Source organism: Sturnira hondurensis, unplaced genomic scaffold, assembly GCF_014824575.4.
Source record: "Sturnira hondurensis isolate 20B ecotype Veracruz unplaced genomic scaffold, ASM1482457v3 Scaffold0007406, whole genome shotgun sequence".
In the NCBI taxonomy this organism is placed as follows: domain Eukaryota; kingdom Metazoa; phylum Chordata; class Mammalia; order Chiroptera; family Phyllostomidae; genus Sturnira; species Sturnira hondurensis.
Window position 1 is genome coordinate 6,902,586 of NW_028080037.1, and position 17,535 is coordinate 6,920,120.

Consider the following 17,535-nt stretch of genomic DNA (forward strand, 5'->3'; position numbering starts at 1 on the left):
CCAGACAAAGAGTGAAACGGGCAGCCACGCCCCCAGGTGTTCTGTCCGCGTCACGCCAGATGTGTGAAGACAACCCCACTTTTCACTTTTCAACCGGGCGTTCTTTTGGCACCTTGAAGACACGACTACACTCAACTTTTTTATTTTTTTTTTGTCTTGGTCGCTTCCTCCCTTGATTTCTTCCCTCCATTCCTGCTTCCACCCCCGGATCCATAAATCGGAATGTTTCCATTGTCGCTGGATTCAGAACCTTCGGGTTTTCCGTTTAACCAGGGCGTTCCCCTTTGCAATAATAGAAAGAGCAGCTGCTGAAGGGTACCCTTGGCAAGGGAAAAAAAAAAACACAAAAAAACCCAAGGCAAAACTAACCATTCCCAAGTTTCTGATCCCCTTCCAGATTTGTTACAAGTAAAAAAAAAAAAAAAAAGGAAGAATAATATGAAAAGGGCTGGAGCTCATTTTGGAAAATCATAAAATTACACATTCCAGGCTTTAATACCCCAAAGGTCTGATGCAGAGCCCTCAGAAAAGTTCCGTGCTGGCTCATCGATGAAAGCGGGTCCGGAGCGCTCTCAAATTCCTCTCGAACCTCACCACATTGTAAAGAAACTCCAAAGCAAGCATCCAAATTTCAGGTTGTGATAAATGCTTTGGATATCATCTCTGCACTTATTTTGGTCATGGATTGCTTTCTGTCCTCGCAGCCGGGGGGGGGGGGGGGACGGGTCCTGATAACTGATCAACAACAAAGACCCCTCTTCCCCAGCCAAGTCCTGTTTACCTTCTACGGTGAGGGAAGGGGCCAAAGCCTCGGCTCGAGACCTGGGTGAGACGAGGCCACCGCTCGGTCTGAGAAAGCTGTGTAAGAAGAGAGGTCCTGAACCCAGCTTCGAATCTCGGAGGAGCAATAAAGCTCTTCCTGATTCTGACCACTGATCGCTGCAGAGCCCTGGGAGAAACCCCGGCCCCTTGCATTTTCCTGGATGCTATTGCTTCTGGGGAAAAGCGGCTTTAATGATGAATCCAGAACAGAGATTTTAGGGCACAGAGTTATGTCTCTGGCTCTCATTGGTTCTGTGACCTTGGATGAACCGCTGGGATGATGCCAGTCTCGGCTCTTGACTGTACGTGATGATAATACAGAAGTTTAGTGTAGGAATTGAGATCATCAGAAGGGCAGTCTAGTTTCTGTCCATCTTCCTTGCACATAAGGTGAGTGTTTAAATCTTCTCTGTCTAAATAACGGGGGGCTACTCTCTTTGACCTCTTTTCTCCCTTGAAAGAGTAGACAGATGGCTTGGTGAAGGTCATCCAATACTTGAAGGTATTTGGGTGGATTCCAGAGCTGGGAAACACACAGCTGCTTTCAAATCACTTTCAAATCGCTAATCCCATTGAACAAATATCATCGCCATTCCCACATGGGTCATTTCCCTTGGCAACATGACTTCGTTTGGGCTGAGACCAGAGAGGGAGAGTGGTGAGCAGCCACTGCTGCTGAGTGATCTTCAGCAACACAGAAGTGGAACCATAATCCAGGCCTCTGACTCACCAAACAGTGCCCTTTGTGCTCCATAGTCTTAGCCTCTCAGCTTTCATGAAGCTCATGTTCAAAGAAGATGAAAGGTAGTAACTTTGGACCAGATGGATGGATGGATGGATGGATGGATGGATGGGTGGGTAGATGGAAGAATGGATGGATAGATGAATGGATGAGTAGATGGACAGATGGATGAATAGGTGGGTAGATGGAAGGATGGAAGAATAGATGGATGGATGGATGGATGGATGGATGGATGGATAGATGGATGAATGGATGGATGAATGGGTGGGTAGATATTTGGAAGGATGGAGGGATGGATGGATGGATAGATGAGTGGGTGGATATTTGGAAGGATGGAGGGATGGATAGATGGAAGGATGGATAGATGGAGGGACCAATGGACTTGTGGGCAGATGGATGGGTGAGTAGATTTTAATTCTTAGCTTAAAGTAGAAGGGACTGCAATGGTATTGTGAGAACGTCCTTGATTAGGAATCAAAAGACTCCAGTTCAGATCTCAGCCATTAGCCAAAGCCATTCTTTTCTTGCTTATTGTCTGTCTCCACCAGTGGAAAGCAAATTTCACGAGAGCGGGAAACGCTGTCATCCTGCTCGTATCCCCAGCACCCAGCACAGTGGCCGGTACTAGGGAAATGCTTGATCATACACATTTGATGAATGCATCCCAGAGCTGCCCTCACCAGTCACACAACGTTGGCAATTTAACCCAAGCCCTTAGTCCTCTGCTTGCCCCCGCGGGATGGGGATGGAGGGCAGCTTCCCTGGCTCAAAGACCGCGGTGAGGATCCAGGCAGGGAAGCCCCATGAAACTGCCCTAGAAAGCACTGAGCACCCTGCAAAGCCCTTTACTGTGTGCAATTCCCCTTTCCCTCCCACCTCCGACTCCCCTTTGCATATCCAGTGCAATAAAGCGCTTGCCTAAAATCTTTATTTGGGTTGCCTTTGGTTTCTAAAGGGGTGGGGGCTGGTCAGGGAGGGATGGGGGAAGGAAGACAGACAAGTGCTCTCCCAGGCCCTGGGGTCCCAGCTGTGGTTGAGTGGCATTGATAAAAGACCTTCCCGGCTCCATCCATCGGGATAGATAGTTTGGAGACAGCTGGGCCCAAACACAAGGAGCCCTCTGGCCTGCCTGGCCCTTTGACATTTCATTGCACTGGCCTCCTGGGCTCATTGGAAAGGAGACAGACAATGGGGGGAAGTCAGATAGTGAGTGGGGCAGCCAGGGGCCAGGGGAAAGCCACCCATGGAGTTATCACTTAACGGGAATCCCAAACTGGAAGGAAACCTCCACTGATTTCTTATCACTTTACAATGGAGGCTGATGATGAATTGCTTTCTCTGTCTCTCGGGCAGGCAGGACAGACAGCACTTGGCTGGAATGTTCCCTGTCCCTGGGAGCTTTCTTTTGGGGGTGGGGGGAGGTGAGAAGGGCAGAGGTTTCTGGAAGGGTGAAAGGACCGCCGCAGGGTGCCTGTCCCAAGCACTCCCAGGGCACAGATCGTGGTGTGGATTTGGGGTGGGGCCACTCACTAGGTGGGTGACACTGGGCTGGTTACTCAACCTCTTGGAGCCTCAGTTTCCAAATCTGTGAAAAAGGGGCAATTCTTCACCTGGTTATCTCCTGCCCGTCACCGAGTCCCGATGCCACCCACACCCCCGTCCGAGCCACCATCCGCTCACGCCCCCAGGCTCCCAACAGCCTCGCACCAGAGCTCTGCTGTCAATTCTAGTCCCCTCCTATCATAGCCAAGTGACTGCTTCCAAACACAGTCTGAATCCTGTCACTCACGGGTTTAAACCCCCGTGACGGCTGCCCGTCCGGTGTTCGGATGAAATCCAAAGTCCTTAAGACAGCTCAGGAGGGCTGACTTCGCGCTGGACCCTGGCTTCCCCTCCCTGTGCTCAGCTACGCTGGCCTTCTGTTCACTGCCCAAGGTTGGGGGGCAGACTCCCCATCGTCTGAGGGGCCGTGCACATGCTTTCTTCTGTGCCTAGACACCCACCGTCTCTCCCGTCTTCTATGCAACGACAACGCTGGGCTTCAATTCCCTCCCTCCCCCCTCCCACCCCCCCCCCCGTCTGATACCCACTTTCTTGCTCGTTCGCACTTTGCGGTCACCATTCGCATAATTATAATGTCTGATCTGCTTGTGACCACGTGAGCTGCGCCAGGGCTGGACGGTGGCTGGTGACCGTCCACTGAGCACTTACAAGTCAGGCCCTGCTTCGGGCACTTCACGTGGATTCTCTCCTTTCATTTCCGAACAAGCCCCCAGGGGAGGCACCCCTGTTACCCGCATTGTGCAGAAAAGGTAGTCAAGGCTCAGAAAGTCAAAGCAACTTGCCCAGGGCCACACAACTGGAGAATGTCCGCTATGGGGGTACCTTGCCATGGACCAGCTATCAACTCCAGCCTCCCCAGTGGCCACCTGAAGTGGACCTTCCGTTCACGCAAGGACCCCACAGAGTTCCCCCTGAAAGTCAATGGCTCCCATGATCGAAAGCGGTTCACCGGCCTTCCGTTCAAAGCCCCGCCCCCCCCCGCCCCGGCCCTGCATCCTCTAGGAATGCACTTACAAGGATGCTGCTATAAATATTGAACCTAAAAAACGCGCCTTGATTCTTTTTAACTTCTTCCTCCTCTTCTTTTGGTCTGGCATTAATTTAATAGACAGAGCTCCTAATTCAAACCTGGTGAGCTCTTAATCAGCCCGCTTGACCCAGTCTCAAGAGCAAGTCTCCCGTGGAGGATGCAATTTGGAGATTGTAGCCGACAGGCAAAGGGGAAGGTACAGAGTGGATGGTTCGGGGCCCAGGCAGAGTCTGCAGACCAGGCAAGGGTTCAAATTCCAGCTTCAAGAACCACCAGCACAGGATTTTGCCTTTCTGAGCCTCCGTTTCCCCATGGATAAAGTTGGTTCATAGAAGCACCTTCTTAATAGTGTTCCCGAAAAGGCTGTGGTCTGGAACCTAGGCAGGACACCCCTCAATCTAATAGGAAACAGAATTTTCAGGCAGGGACCCGTGCTCCATGAGACATTCATAACCCTCGCTCATGCCTGCAGAAGCAGACGTGTTTGCAGGCATCTGGTCCCCAGCCCATCCGGCCTCGGACTTGCTGGGAGTCGGGCCAGGGAGCCTGTTGGGGTGATACTGTTCAGGCCTTTGAGATCCAAGGAGCTTGGGCGGGCTTCAGGTAAGTCTGGAGACCTCAGCCTCCCCCAGGTCAGCTCCCCAGCCCAGACTTGGACCACAGACAGGTCTTCCCTCCTTCAGAATGCAAGATGAGTAAACGTCAAACAGTCAAACTGTGAGTTTCCTCACGTAACCCCAGCCCCAGAGAAAGCCACCAGAGCTTCGTGTCCATTGGTTCTTACTACTGAGCTTGATTGTAAGGGCCGAACACTGAGCACTGGACTCCCAAAGGTGCGGTGTTGGCTACTGAGGCTTTGAGACACAACGGGCCACTCCAAAGACCCAGATTTGGGCCGGCCCAAGCAAAGCATTGAGTCAACCCTGTGCCAAATACAATCATGATTTTGCAACCTCTTCACACCAAGCCTGTGAGACAGGCCCAATCATAAGCCCAAATGCACAGATTTTTTAAAAATTGAGGCATAGAAGCCCTGGTTGATGTGGCTCAGTTGGTTGGAGCATCATCTCATAAACCTAAGCGTTGCAGTTTCAATTCCCAGTCAGGGCACATACCTAGGTTACAGGTTCGATCCCCAGTCAGGGTGCATGCCAGTGGTGACCAATTAATGTTTCCCTCTCATAGGGATGTTTCAGTCCCTCTCTCCCTCCCTCCCTTCCCCCCTCTCTCTCTAAGATCAACAAGCTTGTCCTTGGGTGAGTTTGTTGGGTTTTTTTTAGTGAGGAGTAGAGAGGAGTTAAGTAACTGACTCCTAATCATAAACATTTGCAAATGGCAAAGATAGGATTGACCCCAATTATCTGATTCTGAACATCATGGGCATAACCCCTAGGCTACATGGTCCCAGGCCCCTGTATCTGATTTCCCAAGCCTTCACCAGGTGAGCAGAGTTTCTCTTTGCTTCCTTTAGGGACATGCTTTCCGGAATAATATGTGCCCCTTACACAATCACAGCTACCACTAACTAGGTGCTTGTAAGTATCTGGTGCTCAACAAAACTTAGCACCATTTACAAAGCAGGAAACTAAGGCACAGAGGAGCTAGGACACCCTGCCTGAGGTCACACAAGAAGCTGGTGGCCGAGGTGAGACTTGAACCTGCGTTTCAGGGCCCCATTACCCTCCCCGCGCTCACCGGGCCTGTCTGCAGCTCACACCAAGCCATGGTTCTAGTAAAGCAGAGCTCAGCCACGCTGCCTGTGACACCTGCTTCAATTCTGATTCAGAAAACAGGCCACCAGAAATTTCCTTCCTTCATCTAGTCCCTTGGGACTCAAATGGCCAAGGAAAAGCCATCCATTTGTTATTTGGCAAAGGAAACTAGGAATGTCTTACACACCAGCTTAGTAGTTTGAAAAAAAAGAAAGGATGCAAAGAAGAGAAAATCAGCTGTGACCCTTCCTCCCTCCCCCTTTCCTTTCTTCCCCGCCCCTCCTCTCTCCTCTCCTTTTTGTGCTGATTTTGAACTGGAAAGGAAAGAAGAGCTAAGATCCTACCCAGGAGAAACCCTGGCATGTGAGCTAAAGAGGCACATCCAATTAGAAGATCGCTCCCAACAACATGGCCCGTGATACAACCAGCAGCGCTGGGAGCGACCTTCCAGTCTGCTAGTGAGAGTGACGACATACACTCACTTCATCTTTTTGAGGCAATACTTCCTCTTCATTGCTTTAAAAAAAAATGAGTCCTGGCTGGTGTAGCTCAGTGGATTGAGCATGGGCCTGGGAAGCAAAGGGTCTCCAGTTCGATTCCCAGTCAGGGCACATGCCTGGGTTGCGGGCCAGGTCCCCAGCAGGGGACACATGAGCGGCAACCACACACTGATGTTTCTTTCCCTGGCTTTCTCCCTTCCTTCCCCTCTCTCTAAAAATAAATAAATAAACTATTTTTTAAAAATGAGGCAGCTCCAGGTTTAGATATCAACATATTCTGAAGTTTTTTTAAAAATGCAAGTTGCAAAACACATACAGTTTGATACCAATGACCAAAAGCAAAAGCAAAACTTTTTATGTGTGTGTGTGTGTGTGTGTGTCAGTGAAGAAAATAGGTCTGGACCTTTCACATGAGTTTTCCCCAAGGAAGGGGCTGGAATTGGGGTAGGACATGTGTTGCTTGTATGGTTTGAGTTTCTTACCATCTCACTGTATTTTTGGATTGTTTACATTTTTAAATGAATAAACGTAGTCCTGCGTACCCCTGCAAGGAAAGAAAAGAAGCAGAGAAAGAGGCATGCTGGGTGGGGGCTGTCACACTCACCTTTCCTCTTGGTGCAGTGGTAGATCTGGCCATGCTCCTGGGGCAGCGGGTATGGGTTGGGCGGGGGCAGAAGGTCCTGGGAGGGTCCGGACACACCGTTCTCACACTGGTACTGGGACCCCAAGTTGGATGAGGTGGAGAGAGCTCGAGGCTCACTGCTGAAAGGGCTGTGGTTGGAGGCCACTTTCTGTCTCACCGTGCTCCTGGGAACCACGGGATATTCTTTACTGAAAGAGAAAAGATGGGAAACAACGTTGATCGGTGTCCTGATAGAGATTCCCCTCCCTACCGGCTGAGCCATGGGGTCAAAGGACCCACCAGAAAAGCCACAGAAAAAGAAGCAAAAGGGTCTTTGACCAGCAAAGTGATCCAATTATACTCAAGTGTATCATATGCATTGGATGTACTCATTTGGGCACTGACTTTTCATGCCTTATACATTAGGCAAGTAGGTTTATGAATAGTCCTAGAAAAGTAAATGAGTCAAGAATGGTAGCTGACCACTAGGGTAGTCAGGGATGACCCTAGGTTACTCTAGTCTGCACAGGTAGGTGGCTGCTTGGGCCTTGGAATCTCCTTTTGAGCTGCTCGACTTGTTACCTCTGACAAACTCCTCCATGCCTTTGTTTCCCAAGGAATAATAAAAATTCCCAGTTCAAAGGGGTGTTGAGAGAAGCAGTGAGCAAATACATGCGGAAAACTGAACAAGAATGAGTGCTTAACAAATGACAACTATCATCATTATATCACTGTTAATATAATTGGTTTCCTTTGCTACCAATACATTTTATTTTGTGCATTCGATCGGGTTATTCTAAGAATTAATCCACAGTTGTCACTGGACTGGCAGTGAGCTCCACGGCATGAAATGGGTTCAGAATCCCTGCCCCGAAAAAATACGTATCAGTAAATCCCAAATATAGTTGTGATTTTTGCCATGACTCAGAACCAACTTTTCTTTAACTTACTGCATTTCCTACATTAGGTTTTCATCCAAATAAGTTTAACCTCACTCTGAGCAGTAATATCTGTGAAATTATGGGCTTGTGATGCTGATTATAGCTTCTCTAATGCTATTAAAATAAATCCTTATCTATTAAAATCAAACAGTACACCTGAAGTCATCTCATGTAATAAAACACTACACCACACATGTTTTGAAGGATGCGGCATTAGCCCATTTTTTAATCCTCTCCATAACCACAGGAAGTAGGTATGTTCTTGCCTGAATTTTACAGATTAGGGAAGTGAGGCCCAGAGAGATTAAGCAACTTGCCCATGGTCACAGAGCTGGGAAGACACACACCGAAACCTAACCCAACAGTCCCCTAATGACTTCTGGACAACCACCTAATTACGTCCGTCAATATTCAAAACACAATGTGCTTTTAGGGGAGCAGGGATTTGGGGGGTCATGATTTCCACCCCTCGGAGGTGTGACAGCCTTCACTCTGGGCCCCGCCTTTGTCTGTCATGTGAAAGCATGTCAGAGCAGCCAGGCAGGGCACACAAAGGGCCTGCCAAGTTTCTGTGAGGCTCCAGGCACGCTCAGGACCCCCAGGGGTCTCCTCGCCGAGTTTTCCCGTGGCATGTGCCCTCTCAGAACCAAAGCCGGAGCCGTCTTGAGCAGCAATGCCGCCACTGAGCATCTCTCCCTGGGGCCAGGAGGCTGAAAGGGATGGAATGAGCTTTAGAATTCTCACTTTGCGGCTCCAGCTACGTCATGGAAAATGAAGAATTGTAATAATAATAAAAGCTGTCCAACCTCGCCGTCAATTCTGTTTGGGTCTGCTTCGTGGAAGTGCTGGGCTGTCAGAGCTCCCACAAAGGGGGGAGGATCGTTCTTTCAGTTTTATATTCTTAACGGAGATGGTTACTTTGTTTTAATTAAAGAAAATAACTCCCAAAAAATGTTGGCTGAGGGAGTTTACAAGAGAACATATCAATGGGCTCCAAGGAATTCTCCGTCCCAGCCTTGCCAAACTGCAAAATCACTCTCTGGAAAGGGCAAAAGCCTGCTTTTGATGACTCGAGCTCACAGACACGGGGAAGCCACTTCACCCCAAGAAGCACTTGCCCCTCACAGCTGGCTTCTCTCCAAAGAGCCTGAAACATCACCCCCACCGTCAGCTGGGCACGTCTCTTTCGGTGCCTGAAATACGACGTCTGCAAGCTCATCTGGCGGGTGTCGAAATAGGGGGGACGAAAGGGTGAAGTGACTTCCCGGTTAGTATGATATGATAGAGGCAACGGAGAGAAAACGATACAATCCAATGACATTCAGGTGACCTTCACGGGGCTCTTCAGAGAACCAAGCGAAAGAGCATGCAATAGAGCAGCGACCTCTAACGTCCCGGTGATGAGCAGATGAACGACCTTCGTCTCCAGCCTGGGTGCATCCCTGCAGAATCCAGGGCCCAGGAGAATTAAAGTGCAAGATGAAAAGCCCTGGTGTGTCTGGAAAGAAAGGCAGCAGCACAGGGCTGGTGTTTTATCACCTTCATCACCACCACCACCATCACCACCATCACCACCATCCTCCTCCTCATCTTCCTCTTCATCATCCACCTTGTCCGGTCAGTGTCTCCTAATGTCCCAGCCACTGTGTTGGTTGACTCACATGCTTTCCCTCACTTGATCTTGGAAACAACTCTATTTTAGGGTACAATCGGATTAACTTAAGCGGTGAAGAAATTAAGTTTCAGAGATGGTCAGCAACTTGGCCCAGATCACACAGCTCGGAAGAGGTGACATGGAGCTTCAGCCCAGGTCAGCGATATTCCAAAGCTCTTGCCAACTCACGGTGGACAGCAGCAAATCGTTGCCTTCGCACCAGCTGCTTGGGCAACACAACTGTCCTGGGATACAACGCTTCCCGGTACAACAGCACTGGAGGTTGGCTACCCCCAGGCTATGTCCTGTTCTACCGGCCAATCTGCTGAGCCTCCCATTTGAAGAACCTTTAGTTGCCCGTTAAATCCCACTGCTATTGGCTGTATCAACAGCTACACCCACACCCTGCCAACTCGCTCTGCATAGACTGGGCTCACAGGACACCCACTGGGGGGTCCTGAGCACCTCGTTCCACCCTGGGTGTAGGAGCCCGGAGCCCGCGGCCCAGCTTTTCCCGGTCTCTCACATTCTGTTCCACGTGAGCGAGTGCCATGAATGACGCCATTGTCGCCGGGTCTGGGTTGTAAAACGTTACAAGGGAATATTGAAAGCCGGGGCCAAGCTGCACCCACAGCATGCCGCCAGCTAACGAACGCCCCTGAGAACCTTTTTCCACTGTAGCAGTCTGAATTGGCCTTTTCACTGCGGCAGGTGGCCGGGCCGCTGGCGTGCTGGGACATGGTGTTGCTGTTGTGCCCTGCGATGCTTACTCAGTTTCTGGCAGCCTTTCCCAAACAACCAAAGCAGCGCAGTGGGGCAAGGCTAGGGACTGTAACATTCCTGTTCTCCGGGAGCAGATTCCTCCGCTGGCGAGCGCACCGATCTGTGATTAAAATTCACGAGGGGCCCCCCAATCCCGCCACAGCTCTCGCCATTTATTCACTCCCCAACGTGCTTGGGGAAGTTATTCTGATGTAACATGTGTGGACACACAAAGAACCGGGGATGGTTCGCCCCAGGTGGGATTTAGCTCAGTGCTAATAAAAGTCGCCCTCTCCTTCACATCTACAACTGTTTTCATGACTCTGTTCACACCACGCCAGCAAGCTGGAGAAGGGACGGTGAGCGCCCTGGCCGTTCCGGGACCAGCCTGCTGGGGAGGACAGGGGGACACCAGAAGTTACCTCGATTCCCCATCACTGACTCCACCAGGGCTCAGTGTTTTGAGGGGCACCGAGAAATGTGAAGACATTGCCCTCTCTGTCCTTCAGTGGCCAAAACTTAACTTCGGTTTGAGATTACGGGGCTTCCCTCTTAACCCTCTAGATGTCAGGGTGGGCATTTCAAGCTGGGGCTCTGAAGTGAGGCTCGGTGGTGGCTATGGCTTACTTCAGCCCCCAGTGAACTTGGCCATGTGGTACTGGCTAGATTCCTCCTTTCTCTGAGCCTCAGTCTTCTGTCTATAAAATGGGGATAATGAGAAATGCCACCTCTTGGGATTATAAAATAATATGGCACATAGGCAGACTTAGCACATATTTGGGTCACACAGCACAATAAACACCAGCTTAGAGATCACACATTATTCTATGTTGTTTTTTAACATTATTATATTTTGAACATTATATAAGAGAAGAAGTTCTTCTCTTACAAGGGATGTTCCAGTGGTCTACGAACATCCCCCAACCCCGCACGGCACCAATTGTCACCCATTATCACCAATTATCAGATATTTAGAGCTTGTCAGTTTTCTAGGAAGTGGTCCATAATGGTATCTGCTACTCAGAGGGGAGCTTGGATTTAAAAAAAACAAAAACAAAAACTTTGGGGTGATACTACAGAGCTGGCCCTGAAGTCCCAGGGAACGTCCCAGGCCAGCTCTGTGGATCATTCATGACGTGTCTCTTTGCCTCGGTTTCTCCCCTTGCCAAACGGAACAGTAAGACCCATGCTCTGTATCAGCAGTCGAGATCCCCTGAAGTAGAAGTTAGATGCGAAGCTACAGGCAGAAGCGTCAAGGCAAAGTGAACTCCCGACAGGCTCATGGTAACTGGACATGGGGTCGTGTCACCTGGTCCCTCGCAATGAATTGAGAAGCTCAACATTTTAGTCCCATCCCATAAATCTAACAGTTTTCACACATTTAACAATGTTTAGTTTTAATAGATGCTTTCCGTGATTTTGGAGGGAAGGTGGAAGGGAGTGGTCGGGGGCTAAGCCTTGATCCTTCTAGAAGCCGGAAGGCCAGAGGGGCCAAGTGTATAACTGACCTCAATCAAACTGCTTCCTGGGCTCAAGGGCACCGTGTTGGGGCCTCCTCTGCTCGGACAGGAATCACACGCAGAGGTAAGTCAAGGACGTCTTGGTGACCCTTCAGGGCAAATGGTGACCTTGGCAAAGTCACCCCAAAGCAACAGCTCTCAGGAACACCAAATGCTCTGTGTGCTGATCCAAAAATCTGCCTGTCCTCATAGGCAAAAAAAAAAAAAAAAGTTTCCTAATGTGGGCACATTCATTACTGGGATGGGGTAGAGGAGAAGCAGGGCGCAGAGTGGGGAGGGGGAGGGCTGGGGAAATCTCTTCCGGGGAGTGAGCGGGCTTCAACCTGGACTGCACCCTGTGATCCCCTGGGAACTCTCCTTCGAAATGGTGACTCCTGAGTCCACCTGCCTCCCCCAAGAGACTCTGGTCTTTGTTCTCCTTCCACGCAGCCTGGACAGCGGGAGTTTTTAAAGCTCCCCGAGACGCCTTATGCTACAGAGTACATGCTGAATGATTCAATGTATGCTAAATTCCGTGACAGACAGAAGTGACCTATAGTGAAAGGAAACCGGAAACTGACTGCTGTGGGTGGTGGAGGCGGAAATTCACTGGATGGAGTGGAAGTGGGGGTGGGTCCTTCTAGGCATGTGCATTTGTCAAGAAGAGAATGGTGCACTTGAGATTTGGGTCTTTCCCCGTATGTAAATTTTACCTGAAGAATCATACATGAACAATTGAATCCTAGTTCACGATAAACATGCTGAAGTACATAAGGGTGGAACGTACTAGGGTCTGCAACTTGGTTTGAAATGTATCAGAAAAAAGGTGGATGGATGGACTGGTGGGTAGATGGGTAGTTTGGTGGGTGGATGGATGATAGATGGATAGATGGGTGGATGGGTGGATTATGGATGGATTGGTGGGTGGATGATGGGTAGTTGGGAGGGTGGGTGGATGGAAAGGTGAACGGATGTGTGATAGGCCAACCACATGGCCAAATGGGAACTGAAGGACCTAAGCAAGGGGGTATGTGTGTGCTCACTGTGCAGTTCTCCCAGGTTTTCTGGAAGTCTTACCTGTTTCCTAAGAAAACCTTGGAGCACACTCCAGGTGCTTCTAATGCTCCACCAGAATGGAGCACTAAGTAGAGAATAGGGTTCTTTCCCCCCAAATACCACAGGGCTCTATTTCCAGCAAATAAGGTCACTATTACCTGCGTGTCCTTGCTCATTCAGTCAGGGCCCTGGGATTATCCTGGTCTGACCAGGGGACACCTCTATCAGAGACCTTGTCCAAGGGCAGTGTCTGGCTGCTCCCTCGGGCCACTGATTCTGAACCTCGGAGGGCGAGACCCAGAGACCTGCTTTTTAAAATAAGTGCCCCCTCCCAACCCTAGGCAACTGTGACATCTGCCTAAAGTGTGAGGAACGCTGTTTTGAGGTGGACAAGTTAAGTGATCTGCCCCCAGCCAGTGTCCCTGAAGACCAGGTGCATTTGGGCAGGGGGGCAGGGAGAAGACAGGTGGGGACAAGGGTGTAGACAAACATGACAAGGGGAGGCAGACCGCTCTGAGCCTGCACGTCCTCGGGACAACTGTGAGCCAATGGGACCCTTTGGGACAAACCTATTTCACAATGGAGGCCGGCTCTGCTTCCCAAACACAAGGCCCTCTTGTTTTATATAAATTGACACTTCCCTGGGGGAAGCCATGTGGCTCGACACAAGTACAGCGGGAAATGGGGAGCCAGGGCCCTCTCCAGAACCATGCTGGAAATCGCTCCTCATCACCTGGGCCCTCGGGCTGGTTACCTGGAAGCCCGGGCAGGACAATACCAGAGCGCTAAGGCCGCCATTTGAAAACTGACCTTCAGAGGTGAGGAGCTGAACATGGGTTTAAAATCAGGAAGGACGGGCTGGAGAAGGAGGGAAGGCTCCTTTGGATGAACCTTCACCTTTTAGGGGTCCCATGAAGCCAGTGAAGTTGTTTGGTATTTTTTGTACTTGGACATTGAGTTTTTCATAGAGTCCCTTGCTTGACTGAGAAGGGGTCTGAGACCCCGAGGGAGGAGGTGAGTATGAGCATCACAGAGGCTGGGGAGAACGACCCATTTCCAATGTTGGCAAGTAGAGGTGCCCATGACCCCAGAGTGACCAATCAACCTATTGGGTCTAGCTGGGGCATTGTGGGCTCCAAGCTCCCCTATCTGATCTCTGGGGGTACCCCTGTCCCAGAGACCCCTTCCCTGCCACGCATCAGGTGCCACACAAAGATGAAGGAAGCAGAGGCAACCTCAGTCCTTCCTTGAGGACCTCTGAAGCCACCACCCAATCCTGAGGGACGCAGCCAGTGTCAACTAGCCCCCTGTAATGTTCCACAAGGACGGTGCGTGGCAGAAAGGCCAGGCACTGCTCACGGCCACTCAGTGCAAGGCAAAGTGGGAAGCGCCTGCTGCTTGTTCCCATTCTGGGCTTTATTGCACAAGGACCAAGGGCAGAAGGGGGATTCGCTCCACTTAAAGAAGCCAGGCCCTCCCCCTGCCAGGCCTCTCTCTGCCCCTTGACCAACCATGTGAACCTGGGCAAGCCAACCTGGCCTCCGGCTTTGCAAGGCCACAGGCCTTATCTCACACTTGACCCTGGTCCAGCATCGCTCTGGGCGGACACCATGCTGAGGGCTCCCATGCCTACGGGGCCAGTGTTACGACTCTCCTTCTAGCTGGAGGAGGGCTCACTACGCCTCCCCCTTGAATCCGGGCCCATCGAAGTGAGTCCCTGGGACTGTTCAATGAGCAGAAGGCAGCGGAAGTGACTCTACACGTGAGCAAAGGCCACACGGCTTCTGCCTGCCTCTCTTAAGGGCGGCCAGCCAGCCACGAAGGAGCCCAACTCCCTTGAGCCCACCGTGCCGGATGGGCCGCGTGCACGCGCTCCAGGTGGCAGCCCAGCTGAGGTCCCAGCTGAAAGCCAGCCTCCACGGTGGGTCACGGAAGGGTGCCATCCTGGATGCCCAGCTTGCTCATGCTTCCGGACGCCTGGCAGCCCTGCCGACATCTGGCTGCAAGCGAGAACCTCCCAGATGGCGTCCCTGCCAAGTTCCCACCCCGCCAATCATGAACAAAACAAAAGTGCGTCCCTGTTATGTTATGTCTTGCTTCACCTCCTACATGAGCCACACCTGGTCTTTCCACCGTGGCCTTTACAGGACACTCCCAAGGGCCAGCAGATTGGAGGAAATCCGTGGTACTCTGATGGCCTCTGAGCTCTTCCCGGGTGAACTGGGGCAGCCCGTACTTCCTTGTCCCTTGAGTGGCCATAAATGCATTGCAGGGACGTGGTCTCTGGGGCTTTGGCTGTCCCGGGTGGCACAGCTTACAGCCCAGGCCTTGCCAGCCAGGCCAACTGAAGCTTGGGAGTATTTTCTAAGGTAGCAACAGCGGTCAGAACACGCACGTTATCTCATTTCGCCCATGCAACGGGCCTGCGGGCAGGTTCTATAACTCCCCCCATCTTACAGATGAGGAACTAGAGGCTCAGGGGATCCAGGGAGCCTGGAGCGACTCCGCACGGAAACCTGGACCCCAATTCCAAAGCCCGTTTCTCCATCTATGGAGCCTGTTCCCCAGCGTGTTGATTCACCTTTGCCTCCTGGCGTCTGGCATGCAGTAGGAACTTAATCGATGCCTGTTCGCTGCATAACAAATCAGCAGACCAGAAACTAAATAAGGAGTGAATCCCTGGACCTCAGTTTACCGTCCTGCAAAAGGGTCTGGAAGCCTAGACCGGATGTTGCCTCCTGCGGTCCCTTCGACTTCTGGAATGCCACGGCCACCCTGGCACAGTGTCATTCCAGGCGGCCTTCAGAGAGCTTCAGAGTCCGACCCCTGCTTTACGCCCCAAGGCCTCTGTCTCCCTCCCCACATCTTCTCTGCGGGAACCCGGGAAACCCTTCTTCCCAACAGATTCAAATCCCCTTCCTCCTACAAAGCCTAGTGCCCCTCTCTCCACAAAGGCGTCTGTCTGTCCCCCCCCACCTCCCCCTCCCCGACCTCCACCCGCCCCCACACCAGCCCTGGCATCTTTGACTCCTCGGAAGTACAGAACTTGTCGGAGCACACCTTAGAGACTGCCGCCGCGAAGGGCAAAGAAAGCAAAGCTCCGTGAAAACTCAGAGTCCAGACCGTTCCCAACACTCGTGAAGCTCCCACACCTTCCTGATTAGGAAGAGCCCTTAGGTGCCTCTTCCCCACGTCTGTCCGTCTGCATGGCCCCCTGACAATGGCTGCCAAACCTCGATACCAGCTTTACTGCTCTGCAGCTAACGTTTTTATTTAAATGACCAACCTTCAGTTCATTTCTTTCCCCCCTGCCTGCCTGCCTTTGAACTTACTCTTGCCCTGAGCAATAATGTCTAGGAAATCAGTCTACGTGCCTGTCTGTGCACCTGCCCAGTCCATTTACTTCGTCGCCGGGGTAGGGGCACTGCGGTTTGGGATACAATGGTTTCTAGGAGTCGGCGTTTCTTAAGCCACCGGTTAACCTTGAGAAATAACCTTGGTGCCTATTTTAATCAGTCTGCCAGAGGCAGGATTTTTAAATGACTTTACATCCTTGAACAATGTTTCGTGCTCTCCGATTTTCATCATCGGTGGTTGTAACTAGAAACTATAAATGAGTGTTGGACGCTCACTGAGACACCCTCGGTAGTTTTCCAAACACGGAGAGGCAGGTGGAGAGAGAGAGTGGGGTGAGTGCCCAGACTCGGGCTGAGCTGATCCCAAAGCAACTCCCGTGGGCTGGCTTCGCGTGGACGCCCGGCCCTCCTTCCAGGGGCCGGGCTGAGAGGAAACCTCACCCCTCCCGCTTTGCTCCCCAGCAGCTGTCACCGGGTGTGAGTCAAACAGGAAACAGGATTAGAAGATTAACAGTGAGCCTGCCGGTCCAGCCAGGCCGTTATCTCGGCCGACTCTGGACAGCCACCTTCCAGGCACACTTGTCCCTACCTGCTGTAACCTGGGAGTGGGACCACAGCCCAGAATAAATTCGGAATGGGAGCGCGACTGGGAGTCATGGGGAGTCTCACCCCGAATTGGATACATCGTATTGAGCCTCAACTAGGCACCAAGCTCTCTCAAATCCGTCACATCATTCTTTTAGAACCCTGGAAAGCTGAAGCTGCGTTTATTTGTGCCCATTGTACAGATGAGGAATCTGAGGCTCTGTGAGGTCCAGTCATTGGCCTAAGGTCACAGGCAGAAGAAGGACTGCACCCAGGTGTGTCTGACTCCCAAATTTTATTTTGGAGTCACTCAGCTTGGTTTTCTGCCCTTCCCCTGGGCCATCTCCAGGGAACTGGGCAAAGGACCCCACCCACACTCCCCACCTGGCCCCTGGCTAGCCTTCTCCTTCCTCAGTGCAGCTCCTGACACCGCCATGAAGACACACGTGGCTCTCAGGCGGCGAGGTTTGATCCTGCCTGTCAATTACTGAGTGCCCAGCTGCCCCCTCTCGCCCTCCACCTGCAGCGCCTACCCGGGAAGGTCACCTGATCAAACCTTCCCCAATCCACAGCCACGAGGGGGTGGGTTAGGACAGCCAATTCTGACCAGAGCAGAGTCAGCTGCCTAAAGACCTAACCCCTGTGTTTAGAACTTCGGGGGAGAGCCCTCAGGACCACTGATACCTGAGCT

General features: G+C 51.5%; 1 protein-coding gene across 2 annotated transcripts in view; it reads right to left on the reverse strand.

Annotated features, from left to right (window-relative positions):
• TBX5 (T-box transcription factor 5) overlaps positions 1 to 17,535 on the reverse strand; it is a 41,459-nt gene that overhangs the window by 3,118 nt on the left and 20,806 nt on the right. For both annotated transcript variants that reach the window (XM_037052176.1, XM_037052175.1), the window contains exon 8: positions 6,974 to 7,200. In XM_037052176.1, the coding sequence (XP_036908071.1) occupies positions 6,974 to 7,200 (227 nt within the window). The remainder of the gene's footprint in view (positions 1 to 6,973; positions 7,201 to 17,535) is intronic.